The following is a 23515-nucleotide window of genomic DNA, read 5'->3' as shown; positions in this document are numbered from 1 at the left end:
TTCAGTCCCCCCCCCCCCCCCCCCCGTTTCCTATTCCTTCAGCTTGATATCTATCTCTCTAGCTGACCAGAGCCTACTGTGGGAGCTGAGTCACCAAAGCTTCTGGGTCTCTGCCCACCCCTGGCCATGGATTGGGGAGTGTGAACTCCTGTGAACAGTGGGTGGATGTTGGGTGAAGAAGGGAAGAAGGGGGGCCTGGGCTAGCCAGTGAATGAGAGTCTGTACCCCTCCCCCAGTAGTCATTTTGCCCATCCTGTCTGTTGCTCTCCCCCCCCACTCCATCCCCTCCCTTTTCTCTATCATGGGAAAGCCCCAGTAGAGGCCCTGGCCTCCCCCAACCCAATGGTCTTGCCAGGTGTCAGTCAGGGAGTCATTAGCATGGGCGGGAGACAGGGAGACTGGCAAAGTGCCGGCCAGACAGAGCCCGACTCACTCCCCCCCTCCCCATACTCACCCCATCCTTACTGGCTGGCCAGGCACACACAGCCTGGGATACATAAAGAAGGTAGAGAATGGAGAGAGGGACCAAGTTGAGAAGAGCTGAGGGCTTGAGGCATTGGGCTGGAGGCCAGGTTGAGGAACAAGAAGCAAATGCAGGGGTCACCCTAGGGATAGGCAGATACTTAGGCCAAACAGAGCTGTTGGGGATTCAGGGTTGAAGATAAGAGTTCTTGTCCTCTTCCTGGTCCTCTTCAGTACCTTCTCTTGCCTCCTTGCCCCACCATCTTCACTTACTCCTCTCTTTATCTGTCTTTTTTTTTTTCATCTTGCCTTCAGCTCTGTAGGTATATGTCTTGCTCACTTAGTCTCAGTTTCTCTTTCCCCTCTTTCATTTTCTTACCCCACACTTAACCAACCCCCTGCCTAGCCTTTAATTCTTTGGTTGGCTCCTCTGTCTGCCTGCATCCCTGCCTCAAAGTTTCTCTTTCCATCTGTCTTTCTGTTTCTTTGTGCCCCTCCAACTCCATCTTTCTCTGTCTCTGTCATTTTTTTCTATCTCTCTGGTCCTTTCTTTGTCTTTGTCTCTAGTAGTTTGTTTCTCTCTGTTTCAGCCTCTTACTTTCTATGTTTTTTTTTCTCAATGCCTATCTTTTTTCTAGCTATGTCTTCCTCTCTTCCAAATTTTTGCTTCTGTATGTAATCAGAAAAAGATTATCTAATAAAAGTCTTCAGTTTACAAATGAGGAAACTAAGGCCCAGGGAGGGGAAGGAGTCAGTCTTATACTAGTAAGGGGCAGAAATGGGACCAAAATGCAAACGTGCACGCCCTGACTCTGAGACAAGGCTCCTTTCCTTGCAGTGGTACTCCTTGGGGAAAGGTGGGGGCTGGACAGCTCCCTCCAAAGTCACCTCTGTTATCCCCTGGCTGCAGCTCTGGGCCTCTTGGGAAGGGAAGTGAGACTTCCTTTTTGTTCCAGAGACACACACCCTGACAGCCGGGAAGTTCCACCTCTGGTCTGACACGATGCCTCACCATCTTAGCCCTAAACAATAATTCCAGCTGTTCTATGAAATGGGAACTGTCACTCTTCGTCCCTCTTTCCCACCTAAGGCTCCAGGCTCCCTGGCTACGCCAGCGCCCCGGACCTTACCCTTCTGGCTGTTTTGCTTTCCTCCTACTCATCCCAACCTCCGCCCCAGGATGGGGTGAAGTCTAGCCCAAGCCCGGCTAGGCTCCCCTGGGATCCTGCCCCAGGGCAGGGGGACAGGACCTGGCTGGGTTGGGCAGGGTGGGGCAAGACAAAGCTGGAGGCCCGGGGGGCGGAGGGGGGGCTGTCCGGGGGCGGTGGCCGGGGCTGGTTGGAACTAGCCAGAGAGGGGCCCGGCTCTGCCCCTCCTTAGGACCAGGCAGGAACCGGGTCTCCGGGCTCTGGGCCCCGCCCCTTCCTGTGACCTTATTTGGATTTAGAGCTGAGACTGGGAAGGCGGGGCCAGAGAGTCGGAATGGGGGGGAGGGAGGACAGGACCCTGAAGGACCAGCTGGGCAGAAGTCCAGAGTTCGAGAGTTGGAGATGGAATTAGGGGGACCAGAATTTGAATCTGGCGGGACATAGACTTGGGACGCCGAGGGGAGCTGGGGGTTGTGGTGGAATTTGACCGGGCAAGGGCTGGAGGAAACCGGAGGGAAGCGATTCAGAGGAAAGACCCATGGGGCATTAAGGGGCAGAAATTCCGAGGCAGGGGTCCTGAAGGCTGGGGTTTAGGAATCTGCATTGAGGGATTTGGTGGACAAAGGTTCAGAGACTGGAGAGTTCTAAAGGATCTCAAGGGTCTGGAGAAGAGATCTGGAGGAATAGGAATAAAAGGGGTACCCGATGAGACAGAGGTTTAGTGGCCTTCATGAAGGTCAGGCATCTGGCGGGCAGGAAGAATCTCAGGCCCCAAAGAGCTCTCAGACTGTGCCCCTTCGTCTCCGCTGGGAGCCAGGGGCAGACGATATCCTAGATCCCCCTTCTGTTACTATAGCAATGACAAGAGCTCCGCCCCCTACCCCCATCTCCTCCTCTAAGGTATATCACCCCAATCAGGGCTCTATTGGGAACCCCCTTAAAGGGATCCCGTGAATGTAGGGTATTTAGGGTTCATCTTCTCACTTCTTTGGCACCATTTGCGTCTCAGACTTCGGAGACCTGCTGGGGTTTGGGGGAGGGAAGCTATCTCACAGGTGAATTAAATTCTAGTCTATTCTGGCCTCCCCCCACCCCTCTCAAACCAGCTAGTGGCGCAAGAGACTAAAAATGAAGACAAAAACACTTATGTAGCCTTTTCTCCCAAGTCCAAACCTCCTGCATTCCTCCATCCCCACCAGAACCCCGGATATTTTGGAAATACCCAGAAGAGTTGGACTATTGCGGTGCTTAGAGAAGGGGCTCATTGACTTTCGGAGGCAGGTCTGAACCTTTTCCAGTTGGGAAAGGAAGGTGGTCCTATCTCTGCCCCTGCTTTGGGTGAACCGTTCGTGTACCTGCTCCCCCCGACTCTTCCCAGATCCCAGTTCCTCAGACCCGTTGCCACATTTCCGGCAGTTAGCTCTTTCTTAAGCAAGTTTCCCAGGAAGAGAGTCAGGGATCGGAACCACCCTGGGGAGTCGTCCCGGATACCAACCCAGAGCCCAAGGGGGAGGAAGTGAGGTGAAAACAAGCTTTAGGCTTGGAGTCAGGGAATTTGGGCTCTAGGCGGGTCTCTGCTTCTTACTTACTACCTTTGAGACCTTGGGCAAATAAGTCCCTACCTCCTTTGTTTCCTCCTCCCGTAGAATAAATGGGGGGGGGGGATAATTTAATGATTTCCAAGATATCTTCTATCTCTGATAATCTGTGATTCTGTGGGTGTGCCAGTTCCCCATAGACTGGGATAGGAACCCAGGCATCCTCGACCCTCCTTGTCCCGGCAAGCGGAACTTGGGTTGGGGGCTACAGGGCATGACCAGAAGCTGGAGTTCCAAATTCACTGATAACCCTGGCCACCCCACCCCCAACCTGCCTGCTTCTCAATTCTAGGTCCTCCGGTACACCTCCTAATACACAAGCAGTACGCATGTCTTTGGGTCTTTGGACTGTGCGGGTGGGGTACTAGCATGTGAGGATCAGGCAGGCTCCAAGTAGGTTACAGACATTGTGTGACAGGGAAGGGGGATGGGGGGGGTAGGAGGTGGGGTGGCTCTCTGTAGTAGAGGGGTAGATGAATTTCAGTGGGAGCTTGTTAAAGCAGCTTCTCGATTCAGAACTTCATGGCCCCCGATTCCCCAAGTTGGTCATCGGAACCCCGCATATCTTAGATCTCTGTATACTAGGGCCCCTCTTCCTAGCTCTGTCTCCCAGACCCAGTTTCTCCCACGCCGGGCTTCCAGCCCCCTACTCCGGCCCCTAGTTCCCCGATCTCCCTGGCCCATCCCAGTACAGTCCCAGCCCAGCCCTGTCCTTGCCCGGCCCTGTCCCGCCGCCGCTGCTGTTTACAAGGACACGCGCTTCCTGGCAGTGACGCCAGCCTCCTCCTCCCCTTCCCCACGCCGAGCCCCGGCATACTGGGCGGGGAGGGGGAGAGTGGGGTGCGGGAGGAGGCGGGGGCCTGGTTCCCTGCACGACCAATCAGCAATCGCTTACGCAGCCACTGCCGTATAAAGGCTCCGGGGTACGCAGCGAGGCCGGCAAAGAAGCGGGGAGTCCGAAGGCAGTAGGCTCGGAACAGGAGCTTGAGAACGGCAGCCATAGAACCTTGATCGTCCGAGCGAGCTAGCGAACTGGGCGCGGCGAAAAGGAAACTGACTGGACCAGGCCAGGACTTGGGTGCCTGCTGTCTGTCAGATCTGTTTTTCCAACACAAGAACCTTGCCACTATTTTCTGGCGACTTTGGGAGGTGGGGACGGCCGCTGAAGACAAGAGTCCGGGAAGAGTACAGCACCGCAGAGGAACCCCGGTTTAGCACTGAGGCGCGTTCCGGAAGCCAGAAGCAACTGATCAGACTTAAGCCTCTCAAGGCGTGCCCCGAGGGCATCTAGGCATCCGATCTCCTGTGCCTCAGTGGTCTGTCTCCTCCTCCCTGCTGAGGGGGGCGCCGGGAGCAGCCGGCGAGGCGCGCGGGCGCCTGAATGTGCACGAAGATGGAACAACCTTTCTACCACGATGACTCGTACCCGGCAGCAGCTTATGGCCGGGGAGGTCCCGGCGCACTCGGACTCCACGACTACAAGCTGCTGAAACAGAACCTGGCTCTCAATCTGGCCGCTGCCACTGACCCCTACCGCGGCCTCAAGGCGCCAGGGCACGGTAGGGGACCGGGGCCAGAGGACGCGGGTGGCGCCTACTTTTCGGGACCGCCACCTCCCCCTCAGAACGAGGCCCCTGCGGGCTCGTTGAAGCTTGCGTCTCCAGAGCTGGAGCGCCTCATAGCGCAGAACAGCAACGGGCTCATCACCACAACGCCCACGCCGCCGGGCCAGTACTTCTACTCACGCAGTGTGACGGAGGAGCAGGAGGGTTTCGCAGATGGCTTCGTCAAAGCGCTTGACGACCTGCACAAGATGAACCACGTGACGCCCCCCAACGTGTCACTGAGCAGCAGCAGTGGCAGCTCCGGGACCGCAGGGCCCCCAGCTCCTCCTAGTAGTGTTTATGGTCCCTCGGCTCTGGGCCCTGAACCACCTCCTGTCTACACCAACCTCACCAGTTACAGCGCCAGTGGAGGTAGTGGGGGCGCCGGAGCAGGGGCCGCGGGCGGCTACCCTACTGCCACCATCAGCTACCTCCCACACGGACCGCCCTTCCCCGGGGGCCACCCGGCAGCGGTGGGGCTGAGCGCTCGGGCTGCGGGAGGCGCGGGGCCGCTGGCGGCCTTCAAGGAGGAACCTCAGACGGTACCCGAGGCGCGCAGCAGGGACGGGACACCACCAGTGTCACCCATCAACATGGAGGACCAGGAGCGCATCAAAGTGGAGAGGAAACGACTGCGAAACCGGTTGGCTGCTACCAAGTGCCGCAAACGGAAGCTGGAGCGCATAGCTCGACTCGAGGACAAGGTGAAGACGCTCAAGTCCGAAAACGCTGGGCTGTCAAACACCGCCAGCCTTCTCCGTGAACAGGTGGCGCAGCTCAAGCAGAAGGTGCTGAGCCACGTCAACAGCGGCTGCCAGCTGCTGCTGGCCGTCAAGATGCAGAACTTCTGAGCCCACGCGCGGCCCACCCACGGACCCGGCTGCGTGACTGACTCTCCCCCTCACGCCCCCGCCGCGCGTGATTCTGCCCGGGTATGGGCGGGTCGCAGACTCTGAGACGCGGGAGGGAGGAGGGCAGGGCCACCTGGAGGGCACTGGACTGGACTGAGGGGCCCCGCCCAGCAAGCCTATCGGCTCGCTCCCTTCCTTCCTTACTCACCCATCGGTTCCAATCTCGAAGTTTACAAGCCCCACCTTGGCCTAGGCCTTCACATCTTTGGGACGACCCTCTGTACTCCTTGTTTTGTACGGTCTTTGTTGTTGTTGTTTTTTTTTCTGCTGGAAACAGACCCGATTCATATTGAATATAATATATTTGTGTATTTAAGAAAGAAGTTCTATCCCTGCGGCGGAGCTGGCCCCGCCGCCCGCACATGGCCCCAGCGGTGGTGGGGAATGGAGTGGAGGGGACCCCTAGGAAGGGACGATCCCAGTCTGCCCACCCTGCCTGCCCCGATGGCTCTATCCGGTCTCCCCAAGCACTTGGGTTTTAAAGTTTATTTTGTCATTTTTGTGCGTGTTTTTGTTGTTTTGACTTTTTATTGAATTTATTTAAGTAAAAAAAGACTGTTTATTATTTATTACTCCCTGGCGTCTTAATTACAAGATGGGGAATGGGCTGTGAATGGGGTGGGGGCTCATTTGAATCTTCAACCTGGTTTAGCACCTACGCCCCGGCTGACTGCCTCCAGAGCCTGTCTATTATGGGTGTCTCACTGATCCTAGATGTCTCTCCCTCTCTATTTCTGTAATAGATCTATCTTTATCAGTCTTTCTATCTATCCATATCTCCCCCCACCCCCCTCCAGATGTATGTTGTAGGAATCCTTGGGTTTTTTCTGTCTTGATCCCTTAGCCCTAGTTTCCTTTTTTCTATGTCCCTCTTTTCTCAGTCTCTGTAGCGTCTTTGTGTCTCTCCAGTCGGTCTCTGTTTCTTAGGTCCTCATATTAATCTCTTCGAGTGTCTCTAACTGCAGTCTGTGGCCCAGGGCCGTTCCAAGCCGCAGGGACTGGCTATGACGTTGTTGGGGCTTTTTCTCGCCTTGAGGCGGGACCCAAACCTTTCTTTTGCCGAGAAAAGGACCCAACAGGGGAGCTAGAGTGGGCCTTTGGCTGCGCAAGCGCGGCTCCTCGCGCCAGGGGGCTTTTCCCTGTGACGCACAGGAAGTCATGTCCATATATGGGCCATTTCTGCCCAGTGACGCGCCGGCGGTCAGGCCTATTCCGGGAATCCCCTCCCACGTTGCCCGGCCGACCCTGAGCACCGGGAAGAAGGGCCGGGATTTTCCCAGAGCTAGAAGTGGGGCGGCGGCCTAGCCCCGGCTGGGGTCCAGGCCAGGAAACCCCCCTCCCCTGTGGCAATGGGCGGGATTCAGAGCTGGGAAGACAGAGTCTGTGGTGTTACACGCGGTGTCCCAAGGATCAAACACGGAATGCACAGCGTCAGGGAACCTGTTAGGTTCTGTGGCAAAGAAGTCCAGTCTGCTGCCCTCCTCCCCCGCCCCCAGCCTGGCGCCTTAACCCGTCTGCCAGGACCGACCCTGAAGCCAGCCTGGGACTGGGGGAGGGGAGGCGGGGCCCTCCAATGCCAGGCTGACCAGAAAGGGTGGTGATTGCCTCCAGTGTGTACGCCTTCCCACACCCGCCTTAGTCCCAGGTGGTGGGTGGTGCCAGCTTCCCATGCCAGGGCGTCCAGGTCTGGTCATGCCCTGTCGGCTCCTCGGTGCCCCACCAGCGACAGGCGCCGATGCAGCCTCGCCCACTCCCCCAGCCTGGGGCTCAGGCAGGGCAGGCCTAGCACCTGGGATAGGGGGAGGGGGGAAAAGGGAACCTAATAGACTAGACATACAGGCGGCTACCTATCTTCTCTAGCAGTTATGCCCAGGACTGCAACACTCCCCCTTCCCCCAAACCTTGGATTGAGGTAAGTGCCTGGCACTTGAATGGTAGAGAGGGGAAGAGACCCGATAAGAGTCAGGAAGGTGTTAGGGAGCAATCTCTGATGACCCTAGAGGCAGTTTCTCTTCCCACTGTGGACTGAGGTCTGGACAGGATCCCAAGAAATCCTTGATGCCTAGTTCCCTGGTCTGCCCTCCCCCCACAGGTACCAATCACAGGAAAGTAGGGTAGGTATATTATTGAGGTTTCAGAGAACTAGGGGCCAGTTGTACTGCCCCCAGGACCCCCCCCCCCCCAATTCCTTTCCTACATCTTAGGAAGGGATTGAGGCAGGTCTACTCTTTAGAAATGTAGTCTCAAGAAAGGGTTATGATATCTTAAGGGAGGCTTCTAGCCAAGGCCCTAAAAGCCTCTTCAGCTGAAGGAATAACTGACTTGGGCTGGTGCCTTATACACCCCCCTCCCCCAACAACATCTCTCCCTTCAAATGTAGCAGAAACCCTGGGAAATAGGAAGGGTACATAGCAGGGGAAAGGGGGTAATTTTCTCCTGGTCACAGAGCAAGGGTAGGGGGGCGATTTTCTTTGAGACACTGCAGGGGGAGTTTCTCCTGGAGAACAATGCTTGTTCTCCCTTCCCTCTCCTGGTAAGAAAACCAGTCCCTAAAATTCCTGATTTCATCCCAGAGCCCAAACTCATGGTCCGAGTTATAGACTGTCCAGGCCTAGCAGTACACCACTCCACCCTCAACTTCTCTTAAAGAAATTCTACCCCAGACTCACAAGACCCCAAACATTCATTCATCTCTCCACTCTGCCATTCAATGAAGCTCCTCTACAAGTCATTTTTCCCCTCCTGTGCTCCCCAACTGAGGAAGCTTGAGGCAAGGCCACCCTCTGGTGGCAAAATGTAAGAGCTGCATAAATCAGGTGTCTAAAGGCCCTGCCCTTCTTTATTCACGTGGTTTGGCTACTTGGGTCAGGATGGACAGAAAAAAGAATCCCAGATGAGGGTACCAATTCGTAAACTCTTGGAGAGAGCCTCTTCTCACTCCAGCACCCAGGCACATTACCAGGCCCACAGAAATACAGCACAGCTTATTAATTCAATTGTGTGCTAGGCTAAGCTAAAGAACAGAGAATTCAGAGCCCAACTACAAACACTCCCAATGGTACGTTTGATTTTACCAGAGAATTTATTAGACACAGGCCCCTTCCTCCCCTCCCATACATGCCCCTCCATAAGGAGGAAGAGATTAAGACGGGATTTGGGGCAAGGGCCACTACCCAGGAGGGGCAGAAGCCTCCTTCACCATCTTGAGGTTTGCCACCGGAGCAAAGAAAGCAGCAGCACTTCTTGCCTAGTTGTTCTTAGAGAAATACTCCTTGCTATCCTCCACATTGGGCTTGATAGTGTCTCCTCCAGGCTTCCAGCCTGCAGGGCATACTGTGAGGGGGAGAAAAAGAAAACAAGTGGTAAGGGGCAAGAGACAGGTATCCCAGCCCTTTGTCCAAAGCTGGAAGGGAGATCAGCTCAGGCCTCAGGGTGTGCCTAGAGTAGCTACCTAGGGAGGAGGAAACATAAAACACACGTAATTAGGAGTGGGGGTAGGATGGAGAATAAATATACAAGGCTCACCTTCCCCATGCTCATCTGTGTACTGGAATGCTTGCACTAGCCTCAAAGTCTCATCCACTGAGCGCCCAACAGGCAGGTCATTGACAGTGATTTGCCGGACAATTCCCTTTGCATCAATAATAAATAAGCCCCTGGGTAAACAGACAGGGAAAACATAACAACTTATACAGTAGAAAGAAGACTAGATTTTCATTCCAAACCCATTCTCCTGCCACATCTGTAAGGGCTGAGGCTTCACTTCCTTTTGGGGAAGTAAATCTGGCTTTTACAATCTACCCCACCAAATCTGAATTCTAGCTCTGTATTTATGTGACAAGTCATTTAACCTCTCTATAACTCAGTTTCTGCCCCTGCAAAATGAGATTTGACAATATGACCTCTAATGTCCCATCAAGTTCTAAAACCTTCCTGCTTTCTGCTGTTTCTGTCTCTTTTTAAAAACCCCTTACCTTCTGTTGTAGAACCAATACTGTATATTGGTTCCAAAGCAGAAAATCAGGAGAGACTCAAGTCACTTGCCCAGGGTCACACAGCTAGGAAGTGTCTGTGACCAAATTAGAACCTAGGATCTCCTATCTTTAGGCCTGGCTCTACTTTCTGCTGTTTCTACATGGTCAAAAGACTGTTGTTTTCATGACTATAAAAGTGATAGTGACAAAAATTAAGAACAATTCAGAATGGAGAATCTTATGTCATTGAGGATCAGGAGCAGAGTGGGACATAATTACAGATTCTTCACACACACACACCCCCCATACCTGTAGGCAATGCCTTCATCCTCCTTCAGAACCCCATAATCTCGAGCAAGGTTTCTAGTTACATCTGCCAGCAGGGGGATTTTCAAAGGTCCCAGGCCACCCTCTTTTCGAGGAGTATTGATCCTTTTTGGGGAAAATAGCAAGATGTTTCCAGGTTACTCCCCTGCTTCTCCTTTGTGCCCTCCCTTTCCCCCCAAAAGGGCCACCTTTCTCAGTATTCGAAGAGCCATTCTCAACTTTGCCCAGCTGGCTCCTCCCTGACCCCCACCCATCCACCCACCCAGAATGGTAGATAAGGGTGGATCAAAGGGGCCAGAGCAGGTGATAAAGGGGTTGCAGGCAAGGCTGTCAAAGCCTAAACCTACCACACCCAGAAAGGAGTGGAAAGAGGGGGAGGAGGAAGATGCTGCTCCAAGTTTCTGAGGAAGATGGAACAGAAATTACAGCCTGGCATGATGGAAACAAGTAACAGCTGGACCCAATGTCTAATAACCTGAATTCAAGCACCAGCTGTGATACTTGGGAGATCAGTAACCATTGCTCTTAACCTCCTTACAGCTATTTTCTTCTTAAAGCCTAAATGAAATGCCCTCCAAAGTCCCTTCCAGTTCCAATTACCACAAAGGGATCCTGGCAACTCATCTTTGGGAACCATTTTGTCCTGATTCAAGAGTAGTGACAGGGGCATGGGATATTTTATAGCAAAGAAAATGAGGCATCAGCCAGGGACCCTTCAGTGCCTACTCATGAGTGGTAGGAGAAGTAGATAGGGCAGGATCCCTTCTCCATCCCAATCCTCCTAGTCAAGAATCCTACCAGGCCAGATGAGTGAACTGGGAATCCACAGACACACCAAGAACTTCACAGCCCAGCTGATGGAAATCAGAGACCCTGTCACTGAAGGCGATGATCTCAGTGGGGCACACAAACGTGAAGTCCAGGGGATAGAAAAAGATGATCAGATACTTCCCTAAAGCAGTAAGAACAAAAGGAGTGAGAAACAGGTGCTAGTGCTGGGGCCTCCCTCCCCCTCCTCCCCACTCTCCAGGTGATGGAATTCCTCCTCACACCCTGGCCTCCATCCTGCAGAAAAAGTGAAGGTCCCAGTGTCCCCAGATTCTAAGGCTGTTCTCTCACCTTCATAGTCAGATAGCTTCACCTCCTTGAAAGCTCCATCCACTACAGCAGTGGTATGGAAGTCGGGGGCTGGTTTTCCAATGTAAGCATTTCCAGAGGACATGACTGAAGAAAAGATTTCTCCTTAGGGTCAACTAGGACACCTGATCCGCATTTCCCCCCGGCTGTGCAACCCAGCACTACCTCCCTTCCCCCACTCCCTTTTCCAGGCAAGGCTGGGCACGTGGGTCAGACAAAGATGGTCACATGCAGCCCCCCCTTCCCCCCTCCTCCAAGGGCCTTGGGTACACATAGGCCAGACTAGGCTATGCCCACAGAGAAAGGGGCAATTCACATCCAGTCTTCCTGTCTCCTCCGCGCTGCCCCCACCCCACCAGTGAAACAGGTCTGGGCACCCGGGCACAGGCTGCAGGCTCTTCCACCTCCTCCCAGGACCCAGATTCAGGCTGAGCCAGGCCTTCAGAAAAGGAGCAAAGAGATACCTAGATCCCCCCTTAAGGCCCAAGGCTCAGTGGCACTGTTGAGTGGGGGGGGGTATGAGGAGGGGGGTTCACCTGGGTTTCGTTCCTAATCCCCACAACCGAACAAAGGCTGCGATCTAGAGGAAGGGGGCGGGGTTTCTTGTTCCGTGCAGGGGGAGATTGGCACCAGGATGGAACACAATCTAGCTGAAAAAAGGGGACTCGCAGACTGCCTCTTTTGCTTTCCTCTCCCCTAGCCTAGCCCTGGCCCATCCCGGATTGAGCAGCACCGTATTGTACATTACCGCACCGAGCCGCGTCGCACTGCACCGTACAGTACCTGCAAAGGGGGGCGGGCTCCAAGCCTACAAAGACCGGCAGCGCGTGCTCCCAGACCGCAGCCACAGCAGTAGGAAAACCAAAAGTACCACTCGAGTGGCCTCCGCCCGCTCCTTTTATCCGCGGCCTGTACCACCTAGAGTCAGACCGTGGGGGGGGGGGCAGAGGAGGAGTAGGAGGGAGGGGCGTACGGGAGCGCTGCTGAGGGCGGGCGAGACACGCCTGGGCGGGCCTACTGATGCGTCGTAGGGGGTATGGGGTGGGGGCAAGGGCCAGAAGCCAGATCACCCTGAAGCTGAAGGGGCGGGGACTCGCGATGTTTTCTCTCCCCCTCTTCCCCTCTTCTCGCCCGACCCCCCTGCAAGGCAGCTCGGATAACGGAGCGCTGGGAGAATGCTTGGACAGCGGCTAACAGCGGTTAAGGAGATGCTACTGATGAGAGGAAGCGTTGACCGTGAATGGCCAGGCTGCAGCTGAGGTTGCTCCTGCTTTTCCTTCTGGCCTGGCCCCCAACCTGTCTGGACCAGGACTATCACTATTTCGGAGAGCAAGGCTCAGGAGATACTTGGGAGAGAGAACTGGGTAAGGGGTTGAGATTCCTCGACCCCCAGGGCCCTACAGATATGCCCTCCTCAGATGTTACAGAGCAATGAGCAGCAGTAACTCAAGGAATTTTCAGGGGGTGGGGGAAGGGTGAGGAACACGCTCAGGTTTACTGTCAGTAAACTCAGAATCACTTATACAATACTCCTCATCCCCTTATCACTTAGCAGAGATTTTGTAAAAATAGCCTTTACTGTCCGTTTTAGATTCAATACTGTATCGGTTCCCAGGCAGAAGATCAGTAAAAACTAACTAGGCAATGGGGGTTAAGTGACTTGCCCAGGATCACACAGCTAGGAAGTGTCTGAGGTCATATTTGAACCCAGGGCCTCCCCCCATCTCTAGGCTCTGCTCTCTCTCCACTGAGTTGCCCAGCTGCCCCCATAGCAAAGATTTCAATCACCCCCAAACCACATGAAATCTGCCTAGATTCACCCCCTGGTCCTCTTACTCAATTCAAGTGGCTTGGCAAATTGGCAAACATCCCTCCCAAGCCCGGAAATCTCAGGCTGAGGAGAAAGCCCTGCCTAAGCTCAGACTCCCTAGATGAACAATCCTTTTTTCCCCCAGAGCCAGAAGAATTGCCTCTGGGCCCCTGGAGTCCGTGGAGCTGCCAGTGTCAGCAGGGAGTGCAGGAGCGCAGGCGAGAAGTGACAGGGGAGTCTGTGGGCCCTGTATTTCTGGACGCCGACAGCCTGGTGCAGCGCCAGCCTTGCAGTCACAACGACTGTCCAAGCTGCTCACTGAGTCAGTGCAACTGGAGGGATTGAGAAAGAGGAGAGAGCATGGAGTCTCTGTAGCCCAGAGAAGGAGAAAGGAGGCTTGAGATCCTTCCTTGTGTCCCTTGTTTAACCCAGTTGGATTTTGGGTAAGGAAGAGAAAAAGATCTGACACATAGATCTTATATGGACACACACACAGTCGTACACTTAGAAAATGGGACAAGGCTCTGGTTTGGGGACTCCTAGGTTGTTGTTGCCCTTGTCAATCTCCTGCCTGATCAGCTCAGTTTTTCCCCTGAGGGCCACCCCACCCTGAATGCTTTGTAGATCAGTATGGCATCATCCCTATTATTATTATTGCTATTAAAGGTAATTTTAAACCTCTCTGTAAAGCCACTCTAGCAGGTCCAGGAGGATCCATAGCCACACCCACTATGAGATCCAGGGTCGAGTCAAGTTAAAAATCCACCTGAAAGAAGCTGGTGGCAGTTTGCCTACCCAAATTGGGACTAAGAAGGTGGAGCCTGGTTCTTTGGAGGCAGGGCCTAGTCTACTAGAAGCTGCTCCAGGGGTTCTGAGGCAGCAGAAGTGGAGAAGATAATGTTTGCTGAGAGGGCATGATCCTATACTAGTGCTCTCTTAGATTTTGGCTTAGTTTCTAGGAGGGCCTCTTGAGGCTGGAGGGCAGGACAAAGAAATTAGATACAATGAAAAGAACATTGGTCAGCCTGAGATGGAGTCAAAAGAATTGGACCAGAATCCTGGTTGCACTTAATATCTCTGTGACACTATGAAAATCCTTTCCCCAATCTGGTTCTCAGGTTCTCCACATGTCAAATGAGATGGTTGTATTAGACCAATCCAATTGAGTGCTTAATTGAGAAGCATTTATTTTTTAAATTATATTTTATTTGATCATTTCCAAGCATTATTCATTAAAGACATAGATCATTTTCTTTTCCTCCCCCCCACCCCCCCACCCCCCATAGCCGACTTGTAAATCCACTGGGCATTACATGTTTTCTTGATTTGAACCCATTGCTATGTTGATAATATTTGCATTAGTGTTCATTTAGAGTCTCTCCTCTGTCATGTCCCCTCAACCGCTGTGTTCAGGCAGTTGCTTTTCCTCAGTGTTTCCACTCCCATAGTTTATCCTTTGCTTATGAATAGTGTTTTTTTTTTGAGAAGCATTTATTAAGCAAAATCTGGAAATACAAAAAAATGAAAGTCTTTATTCTCAAGAACCTTACATTCTATTGTGGGAAATATTTATGTGTATATAAAAATAGATACAAGATTAATTCACAGGCGAGAGGGAAAAAGAGTTATGGGCTCTGGCAGTATCTTGTGTAGAAGATAGTGTTGGAACTGAGTTGTGAATGGAAGGATTCTAAAAAGTGAAGTTGGAAAGAGCATTTTGGGGCTGTGTAAAGTCAGGGAAAATGAGTGAGGAACAGAAGAAAGTAAGTCAGTTTGGCTGAAGTGCATGGAGGGGAGGTGTGAAAAAGCTGGGAAAGATAGGTGTTGGGTTGTGAAGGGCTTTAAATGCTAAAGAAGTTTTGTAATAGAAACAACAGGGAATCACTGGAACTTTTTAAATAGGGAAGTAAGTGCCTTGATGTGTGTTAAGCAGGGAAGTTAATACCTTGGCATTAGAGATCTTTAATTACTCAATAGTCAAAAAAAGTTATTTGTCAGGCTCTATAGATGGATAGAGGCTAGATGATATTCCAGGGGGAGATTCATGCTTAAGACGAAAGGTTAAGGAACAACCTGAAGGTTCAATGGATAGAGAGTCAGATCTCAAGATGTCCCAAGTTCAAATTTGACCTCAGACACATCTTAGCTATATGACCCTGGGCAAGTCATTCAACCTCAATTGCCTAGGACTTACTGTTCTTCTGCCTTGGAACCGACACTTAGCATCTATTCCAAGACAAAGAAAGTAAGCGTTAAAAAAAAAAAGTTGAACCAGATGTTTTTGAGGTCTCTCCCAGGTCCCGAAATTCTAGTTTTCTGTCTTTCCAAGACCTTTTTCAATGCTTAACAATTCTATTTGATCTCGGACACATGCCTAGGTGGCGCTCTTGTTAATGAACTACAACTCCCAGAAAGCTAGAGGACGAGAACAGCACGCTTAGGATTGGCTAGGAAATTTCCGGGGGCGGGGAGCGCGCCCGGACCCGCGCAGTTGCGGATTCTCCTAGTTTAGGTCCGACGCCGTTTGCTGCCGGCATGGATCTGGGAGACTTTGAGCGGGACAACACTGGCAGCTGCCGACTGAGTTCGCCGGTGCCGGAGCTGTGCCGCACCGAGGACTGCTGCCTGGGCATCGATGAGGCCGGCCGAGGGCCTGTCCTGGGTGGAGTTGGGGCCCGGAATGGAGCCTACGGGCTTGGGGGGAGGGGCGTGTATCTGGGTTGGGGGCTTGCCCAGGCGTGGTAGGACGGGCTCCGGGGTGATAATTTAGCTGGAGGTGGACCCTGGTTGTAGGGCAGTTAGGTTAAGGGATCATGAAATTGGCCTTGGTTCTGGGCCGGGGGAGTCAGGATCCCGGAACTGGAGGCATCTGACCCCAGCTCTTACCTTTCCCCAGGCCCCATGGTCTATGGAATCTGCTTTTGTCCCTTGTCCAGACTGGGCGACCTGGAGGCCCTGAAGGTGGCAGGTGAGTCCAGAACTGAAACTGTGCCCAAAAGGCTTTCCCAGAGGCTTTTGGAGGAGTGTCTGGGGTGGACGAGGGAGAGGACTGGATTGTGTACTTCTCACTTAGTCTCCTCTTCTTACATTTCTTCTCTTTCCCTCCTGGCCAGATTCAAAGACCCTGTCAGAGGCCGAGAGGGAGAGACTCTTTGGGAAGCTAGACCAGGCTCGGGACTTTGTGGGCTGGGCCTTGGACATTCTGTCCCCGAACCTCATCTCCAACAGCATGCAGAGGCGGTGAGGGCTGTGCATGGGTGGGCAGCAAATTGACTGTGCCACACCAGGTGTATATAGTGCCAAGAACACTATAATGCAGGACACAGTGTCTTAGAGCTGGAAAGGGACCTCAGGGATCATCTAGCCCATCTCAAATCCCCTCCAGACATGCATAGAGTGGTCACCCATCCTTTGCTTGTCTACTTCCAATAGGGTAGAACCTACTTAACCCTGCCTGAGGCAGCCTATTTCTCTTTTGAATAACTCTAATTGTTATAGGAAGTGCTTCCTTAATTGACCCTATATTTGGCAATTAAGGATTATTGATTTACAGCTGGAAGGGACTACAGAGGCCATCAAGTCCAATTCCTTCATTTTACAGATTAGGAAACTGAGGTGTAGAGAGGTTAAGTTAAATGTCCATTTACCCTAAGCTCACACAGCTATAAAGTTTCCCCGATGTTTTTATTTCATTAAATATTTCTCAATTACATTTAAAAAGATTCCTTTTTAGATTTTGAGTTTCAAATTCTCTCCCTGCCTTCCTCTCATCCCTCCTCCTTTAGAAGGCAAGCACTTTGATCTAGATTATATATGTGAAATCATGCAAAACAAATGGTGAAGTTTCTGAGGTGAATTTTTAAAATTCCATTTTTTAAACTTTTAAAATATTTTCAATGGTTATATGATTTATTTTCTCTTCCTCCCCTGTCCTGGAGCTGACAAGCAATTCCACTGGGTTATACAAATGTTATCATGCAATACCTATTTCCATATTATTTATTTTTGCAACAAAGTAATCTTTTAAAACCGAACCCCCAAATCATATACCCATACAAACAAGTGATAAATTGTATATTTTTCTCCTGTGTTTCTACTCCCATAGTTTTTTCTCTGCGGTGGAATTTGAACCCAGTTCTTACTGCCTCTCAGACAAGTCCTCTGTCCACTCCAAGTTCTCTTACCCCGTTTTGCTCTGTGGAGCCAAGAAGAAAAAGACTAATCCTTCCTGATAACATTTTTTTAAACCCTTACCTTCTGTCAATACTAACTATTAGCTCTACAACAGAAGAGTGATAAGAGCTAGGCAGTTAGGTTCAGTGACTTGACCAGGGTTGCATGGCTAGGAAATGAGTCCAGATTTGAACCTAGGGCCTCCTGACTCCAGGCCTGGACACCTAGCTGTCGGTACCCCCCCCCCCCCCACTTTGAAACACTTGTAAGGCCTTCAAAAGACCTCAGTTTGACTCATAGGGTCACCTATTTAGAGCTGAAAAGAGACCTCATAGGCATAAATAACATGGGATTCTGTCTGTCTTTTTGCTCAGGACCATATAGCTAGTAAATATCAGAAGCAGGATTTGAACTCAGATTTTCCTCCCTCCAATTCAAGTACTCTATTCACTCCATGACATTGTTTCCCCTCCCTTACTCACTAGATGGGTGACTGAATAAGTTCCTACCCCTTTGTGGGCCTCGATTTCTCCCAGGATAAAATGGTAATTGACTGATGTTTGAAGTCCTTTCCAACTATAAATGAGGCTGCAAAAGACTCATCCTGGGGAAGGCTCATATTGGGTGATGGGGATCCTGAAGTATCTGTCCTTAAGGAGGATATTTGCTTGCCCCTTAATAAGGAGTGGGGCCAGGCAAGGTGTGATTGGGCTCTACATGTTTCCTTTTAGGGCCAAGTATAACTTGAACTCCCTTTCTCACGACACTGCTATGGCTTTGGTGCAGTTGGCCCTGGATCAGGGTGTGAAGGTCACTCAGGTTAGTGGGACCTATCCAGGGTAGGGGAAGTTGGGCTGCCTGGGGCTACCCTGCCTCTCACCCACATCCCCTGCTTTTTATAGGTGTTTGTGGATACAGTGGGGCCAGCTGACAAGTACCAGCAAAAACTTCAGGAGAGGTTTCCAGAGCTGGAGGTGACTGTTCGACCCAAGGCAGACTCCCTCTTCCCTGTGGTCAGTGCTGCCAGCATTTGTGCCAAGGTCAGTCCCCCTCCCACCTTGTTGTCTGGACTCCCCCAATCCAGATAAGTGCCTACTATGTACCCATAAGAGGGATGTCCTCTGCACCATACCCACCTTTAACCAGCCTACCTTTCCAGGTTGCCCGGGACCAGGTTGTGAAGAGATGGAAGTTTCTGGAAGACCTCGGGGACCTGAAAATGGATTATGGGTCTGGCTACCCCAATGGTGAGTGCTTTGGTTAAACCAGTGGTCTCATTCTCCCTTATTCCCTTGGGAGGCCAAGATTGGGTGAAAGAGGGTACTACCCTAGGGGCAGTAGGTACCACTCTAGAGTGCCAGGCCTGGAGTCAGGAGGACCTGGGTTCAAATATGGCTTTAGACACTTCCTAGCTGCATGACGCTGGACAAGACACTTAACCCCAGTTGTCTTGCCCTTACCATTCTTCTGCCTTAGAATGCTACTTAGTATTGATTCTAAGACAGATGGTGAGGATTTAAAGAAATAAAGGAGTACTACCCTGCAATATGGCCACAAGGGGGCTTGGGGCCAAGAGACAAAAAGTCTGAGAACACATTCTAAGGATGGAAATAAACATAGAGGTCCTACTATACACCAGCTGCCATCATTTTCTAGATAAGAAGACCAAGTCCCAGAGAACGTAAGGGACTTCTCTGGAATCACCCTGAGAGCTTCTAGGAGCACTGAGATCGGAATCCAGATTCTCTGATTCCCAGCATTTATTAAACAATTAAATTGTGTCTCTTGCACTGTGTGAGGTGTTGTAGAGACAGACAAAAATGAAACATGCCCATTTTTTTCCCTAGAGGTTACCTTGAGAGGGTGCAATGTGGATTCAGGGAAGATTTCTGGTAGGAGGTGACCTAAGCCTTAAAGGAATCTAGGGACCTTAAGAGGTGAAGGTGAGAAAGGAAAGGATTCTGGGGAAAGAGTGAGAGCTAAACAGCCTAGAGAAGCTCCATGGAGGCCTCTAAGTGGCAAACAATGGGTATTATCCTAGAGTCACTAGGGAGCCACCATAGGTTTCTGTCAGTTGTTTGGAAGAGGGATTGGACTAGTGAAGAGGCTGTTTGAGTAGCTCAGGTGAAAGGTAATGAGGGTAGTGGCCTCCTGCTAGAGAAAAGGAGAGACAGGTGGAGATGTTGTGGAGGCAGTCAGCTGTATAAATGATTAGATGCGATAGGGGAGAGGGAAAAGAGCTGAGGAATTACAGCTGAGGCTTTAATCTGAGCTAGGGAACGTGGTGGTTCCCAGCAGAAATTTAAAAAGAAAAAGTTTTAGAGATGAAACTGGGATAGGGCGGAAAATAATGAATTCTGTTGTGGACATGTGGGAGTTTGAGGTACTGATGGGACAGTGGTGGCATAGTTAACCAGCAGGCAATTGATGATATGAAGCAGGGCAGAGCTTTAAGGCTTGCAAAGCACTTCAAAAACTTGCTAGGGCAGCTAAGTGGTACAGTAGATAGAACACCAGGCCTAGAGTCAGGAAGATGTGTCTTCTTGAATTCAAATTCAGCCTCAGACACTTAGCAGCTATATGATCCTGGGCAAGTCACTTAACTTTTGTTTGCCCCAGTTTCCTCATCTGTTAAATGAGCTGGAGAAGGAAATTGCAAACCACTCCAAGATCTCTGCCAAGGAAATCCCAAATTAACTCATGCAAAGTCAAGCACAACTATAAAACAATAATTACAAATATTATCGAATTTAATATAGCAATTCTGGATGGTAGGTGGGGTTAGGGTTAGATGAAGAAACTAACCTTAACTCTTTTTCTGACCTCCGCCTCCCCCAATTTGCCCTATTATCCCCTCCTTCTCTTCTTTAGACTTTTGTGCCTTTTTAACCAAAGGTCCTATTTTAAGGCATTAATTTTTCCAGTATTTTTTTGTGCCTTCTTTGTCAAGCTATTGACTCTTTTTTTCCTATGGTTTTCTTGTATCACTTTAATTTCTTTTCCCAATTTTTCTTCAACTTTTCTTATTTTAAAAATTCTTTTTGAGCTCCTCTATTTTTTTTTTGTCTTGAGAGCAATTAATATTTTTCTTGTAAGCTTTGGATGTAGCAGTGTTGACTTGGTTGTCTTCTTAGTTTGTATCTATCCTGTCACCAAAATAACTTTCTATATGGTTTCTTATTTTGTCGTTTGCTCATTTTCTTGCCTTTTTCTTTTAGTATAAAACACTATTAAAAGCTGGACTCTGTAACTGTGGTGGAGGGAGCACTATTCCAAGCTTCAGGTTCTTTGTGTAGCTATCTTAGAGCTGGCACTAGGGCTCTATCTTCTTTCAGTCTTGTAAGGAGAGGTGTGTTTCATATTCTCCAACCCTATGCTCTGGTCTGGGGGTAACTCCAAGCATTCTTTTAGCTCTTGGAACTGTGACCACCTAGCTGCCCCTCTCCTCACTTTCAATTCTTCTACCTATTCACTTAGTTTTTAAATCTTATTTCTACCTTCACGAAATCTCTTCTCTCTACCCCCTTGTCTCCAAACAAAGACCACCTTAGTTTAGCCCTTCTCACCTAAACGATTACATCAATTGCAGTAGTTTCATTATTGATGTCCCAGCCTCAAGCCTCTCCCCTCTCCAATTCTTTTACACAACTGCCAAACCAAAAAAAAACATTTTTTTTTAACTCTTACCTTCTGTCCTAGACAAGCAATAAGGGCTAGGTAATGGAAGTTAAGTGACTTGCCCAAGATCATACAGCTACGTAGTATCTGAATTCAGATTTGAACACAAAACCTTCCAAACACATTTTCTTAAAGCAAAAATCTGACCATGCCACACTATTCGTTAAACTCTAGTGGCTCCCTATTGCTTCCAGGATCTGATATATATTCCTCTGGTGAGCATTCAAAGCCTTTTAGAGTCTTGGCCTCAATTGTCCTTTCCTTTCTTATTTCCCATAACTCCTGTTTATATATACTTCAGTTCAAGTGGACTGACTTTCTTGCTGTTTCTTATGGCCAGCAGTCTGTACCTGGCCGTCCTGTATTTTGTCTGGCTGTCTCATTTATGTAAAGCACTCCCTCCCTAGTCTTCATCCGCCAGAATCCCAGCCCCTAATTTCATTCAAGGCTCAGCTCAGGTGCCATCTTCTCCATGAGACCTTTCTTGGTGCCCTCCAGGCTACTAGTACCTTTTCCTGAAAAGTACCTTGTATCTATATGCAATTATCTCTTATATGCCTGTAAAGGCAGCCAGGTGGCATTTCTAGGTAGAAATCTGGGCTTGGACTCAAAAAGACCTGAATTCAAATTATCCTTTAGATCACACCAGCTGTGTGATCCTGGCAAGTCACCTCTGTGAGCCTCAGTTTTCCCATTTATACAATGGTGTAGATAATAATTGTACCTACTAAACAGGGTTGTTGTGAGCTCAGAGAGGGCATGTGGAAACACTCTGGGGACTTTTAAATGCTAGCTTTCTTCCGGTATGTTTTATCTATACCTATATAGGGATGTGCTATTTTTCACAATAGAAGTACTTCTCCAGTTCGAGATCTGTTTTCTTTGTTCTCTTTGTATCCAAAGTACCTAGGAACAGCTAAGTGGTGTAGTGGAAGAATCTTTTTCCTGAGATCAAATCTGGCCTCTTACACTTACTAGCTATGTGACCTTGAATGAGTCATTTAACTTCTCTCTGCCTCAGTTTTCTCATCTGTCAAATGAGCTGGAGAAGGAAATGACAAGCTACTCGAGTATCTGGCAAGAAAACCCCAAATGAGGTCATGAAGAGTTAGGCATGACCAAAACAACTGAACAACAAATCTGCAGTGCAGGTGTTGCCCAAAAGGCTCACTGGTTAATTGTTTGGGGTGGAGACAGACACTGGATGGTCATCCAGTAAAGGAGACTAAGGAATAGGTAAATAAAAAGGGATCCCAGAAACAGAGTTAAGGGATTAGGCTCTAGGAGCAAGGTTGGTTGACAGAGTCACAAACTGCTCCCTCCATTCTCCTGCAAGTCCCAAAACATCCATAATCTGTAGCTATCGGATCCTTGAAGCTGGCTACTCTAATGCCCTTCCACATATGAGGAAGTTCCCCCAGAGGGAGGCAGGAGCTTGCCCAGGGTCACATAGCACTCATTCTGACTGGCAATTCCAGGCTGATCCACCACCTTTTTTTCCTTGGCAATGAAACCACAAAGGAGGGAATTGAGGCACACAAGGAGGGACTTGGGGTATATATAGCAATGGACCCTGGATCTTGGTCCACCAGATCCCAAGGTCTGTTCCTCATGGTTGTGTCCTGCCCAGCTACAACCTTTCATTTTTGATCTCCCTTCCTCCCCAGACCCCAAGACTAAAGAGTGGCTGTCCCAGTGCTTGGACCCGGTCTTTGGCTTTCCCCAGTTTGTTCGATTTAGCTGGAGCACCGCCCAGCTCATCCTGGATGGACGTGCCGTGCCTGTGCGCTGGTGGGTTGACCCTGGGCTCCCCTGGGGGAGGAAGGAAGGGACTAGCTGGCAGTGTGTTGGCCTTGACACTTGTCTGCTTCCTGGGAGAATCCCAGCCCTAGGGTTCTGGCCTTGGAGACAGATGAAGCCAGTGACAAGAGGTTGTTGTGGGCCAGGGATACTTGAGGCTGGAGGAGTAGGAGTGGTGGGTGGGAATCACTCTGGCTTATGTATCACTCTTCACCATGGCACATTCTTCCCCCATGCAGGGAGGACTCGGAGGAAGAAGCGGGAGATCCACCAGCTGCTGGCAGGGGTTCTAGCACCCCCTCCCTGCTGTCTTTCTTTGCCCGCAGACAGACTCCCACAGAAAGACAGCCTCACCGGTTCTTCCATGAGAGGGGGTTGGAGACGGTGGCTGACCTGTAGAAATTGTTGGGGAAGTGGGTGCAGAGAGTGGCAGAGTCAGGCAGGCATGGATTGTAGAGCTTCTTTGTATCTCTCTCTTTTTTCCTTCCCAGTGTTCATAATAAAGTCTCAGGAACAGCAGTGTCTGTCTTTGTATTGAAGGGGTGGATGGAGGGAGGGGGTAAGTGAAGGATGCTTGAGCCCGGCTGTACAGAATGTGCAATCATACTTTTGGATAGCACTAGGAAACTTTTTCTTATGTCCAGCTGAAATCTGCCTCTGGAACTTCCCAGGAGTACTATACTTAGAATCAGTGGCCCAGGGTTTAAATCTTTTTTTTTTTTAACCTTTATCTTTTCTTAGAATCAGAACTAATAAAAGTTCCAAGACAGAAGAATGGTAAGGCTAGGCGATTGGGTTTAGTGACTTGTCCTGTAAATCTTGAAATCTCTCAGACTTGTGAATGTTAAAAATTTCCCCATCGGGGAGTTCTCAATTGGAACAATTCCCTACTG

The 23515-nt window shown here is 50.3% G+C and overlaps 3 protein-coding genes across 5 annotated transcripts; 2 read left to right on the top strand and 1 right to left on the bottom strand.

Annotated features, from left to right (window-relative positions):
* The first annotated feature begins 3570 nt into the window (after positions 1-3570).
* Positions 3571-6288, top strand: JUNB (JunB proto-oncogene, AP-1 transcription factor subunit). Its single transcript, XM_001362627.5, has one exon. The coding sequence runs from the start codon at positions 4590-4592 to the stop codon at positions 5661-5663; it is 1074 nt and encodes a 357-aa protein (XP_001362664.1). The 5' UTR covers positions 3571-4589; the 3' UTR covers positions 5664-6288.
* Positions 6289-8786: 2498 nt separating this feature from the next.
* PRDX2 (peroxiredoxin 2) lies at positions 8787-12459 on the bottom strand. Of its 2 annotated transcripts, none has more exons than XM_001362081.5 (6): positions 11945-12459; positions 11144-11248; positions 10823-10976; positions 10007-10129; positions 9249-9379; positions 8787-9056 (listed from the first exon to the last, which is right to left on the bottom strand). In XM_001362081.5, the coding sequence occupies exons 2-6, from the start codon at positions 11244-11246 to the stop codon at positions 8971-8973; spliced, it is 597 nt and encodes a 198-aa protein (XP_001362118.1). In that variant the 5' UTR covers positions 11247-11248; positions 11945-12459; the 3' UTR covers positions 8787-8970. The 2 variants fall into 2 exon arrangements, with proteins under 2 accessions (XP_001362118.1, XP_056678670.1); XM_056822692.1 differs by having other exon boundaries at positions 11698-12083.
* Positions 12460-13275: 816 nt separating this feature from the next.
* On the top strand, positions 13276-23141 carry RNASEH2A (ribonuclease H2 subunit A). Of its 2 annotated transcripts, none has more exons than XM_007488480.2 (8): positions 13276-13414; positions 15868-15939; positions 16085-16211; positions 17876-17963; positions 18047-18184; positions 18304-18391; positions 22490-22613; positions 22862-23141. In XM_007488480.2, the coding sequence occupies exons 2-8, from the start codon at positions 15873-15875 to the stop codon at positions 23019-23021; spliced, it is 792 nt and encodes a 263-aa protein (XP_007488542.1). In that variant the 5' UTR covers positions 13276-13414; positions 15868-15872; the 3' UTR covers positions 23022-23141. The 2 variants fall into 2 exon arrangements, with proteins under 2 accessions (XP_007488542.1, XP_007488540.1); XM_007488478.3 differs by lacking the exon at positions 13276-13414 and adding an exon at positions 15416-15633.
* Positions 23142-23515: the final 374 nt, after the last annotated feature.

The sequence above is a fragment of the Monodelphis domestica genome, chromosome 3 (genome assembly GCF_027887165.1).
Source record: "Monodelphis domestica isolate mMonDom1 chromosome 3, mMonDom1.pri, whole genome shotgun sequence".
In the NCBI taxonomy this organism is placed as follows: domain Eukaryota; kingdom Metazoa; phylum Chordata; class Mammalia; order Didelphimorphia; family Didelphidae; genus Monodelphis; species Monodelphis domestica.
Note: the sequence above shows the minus strand (reverse complement) of the source record. Positions and strands in the feature narration are given on the sequence as shown.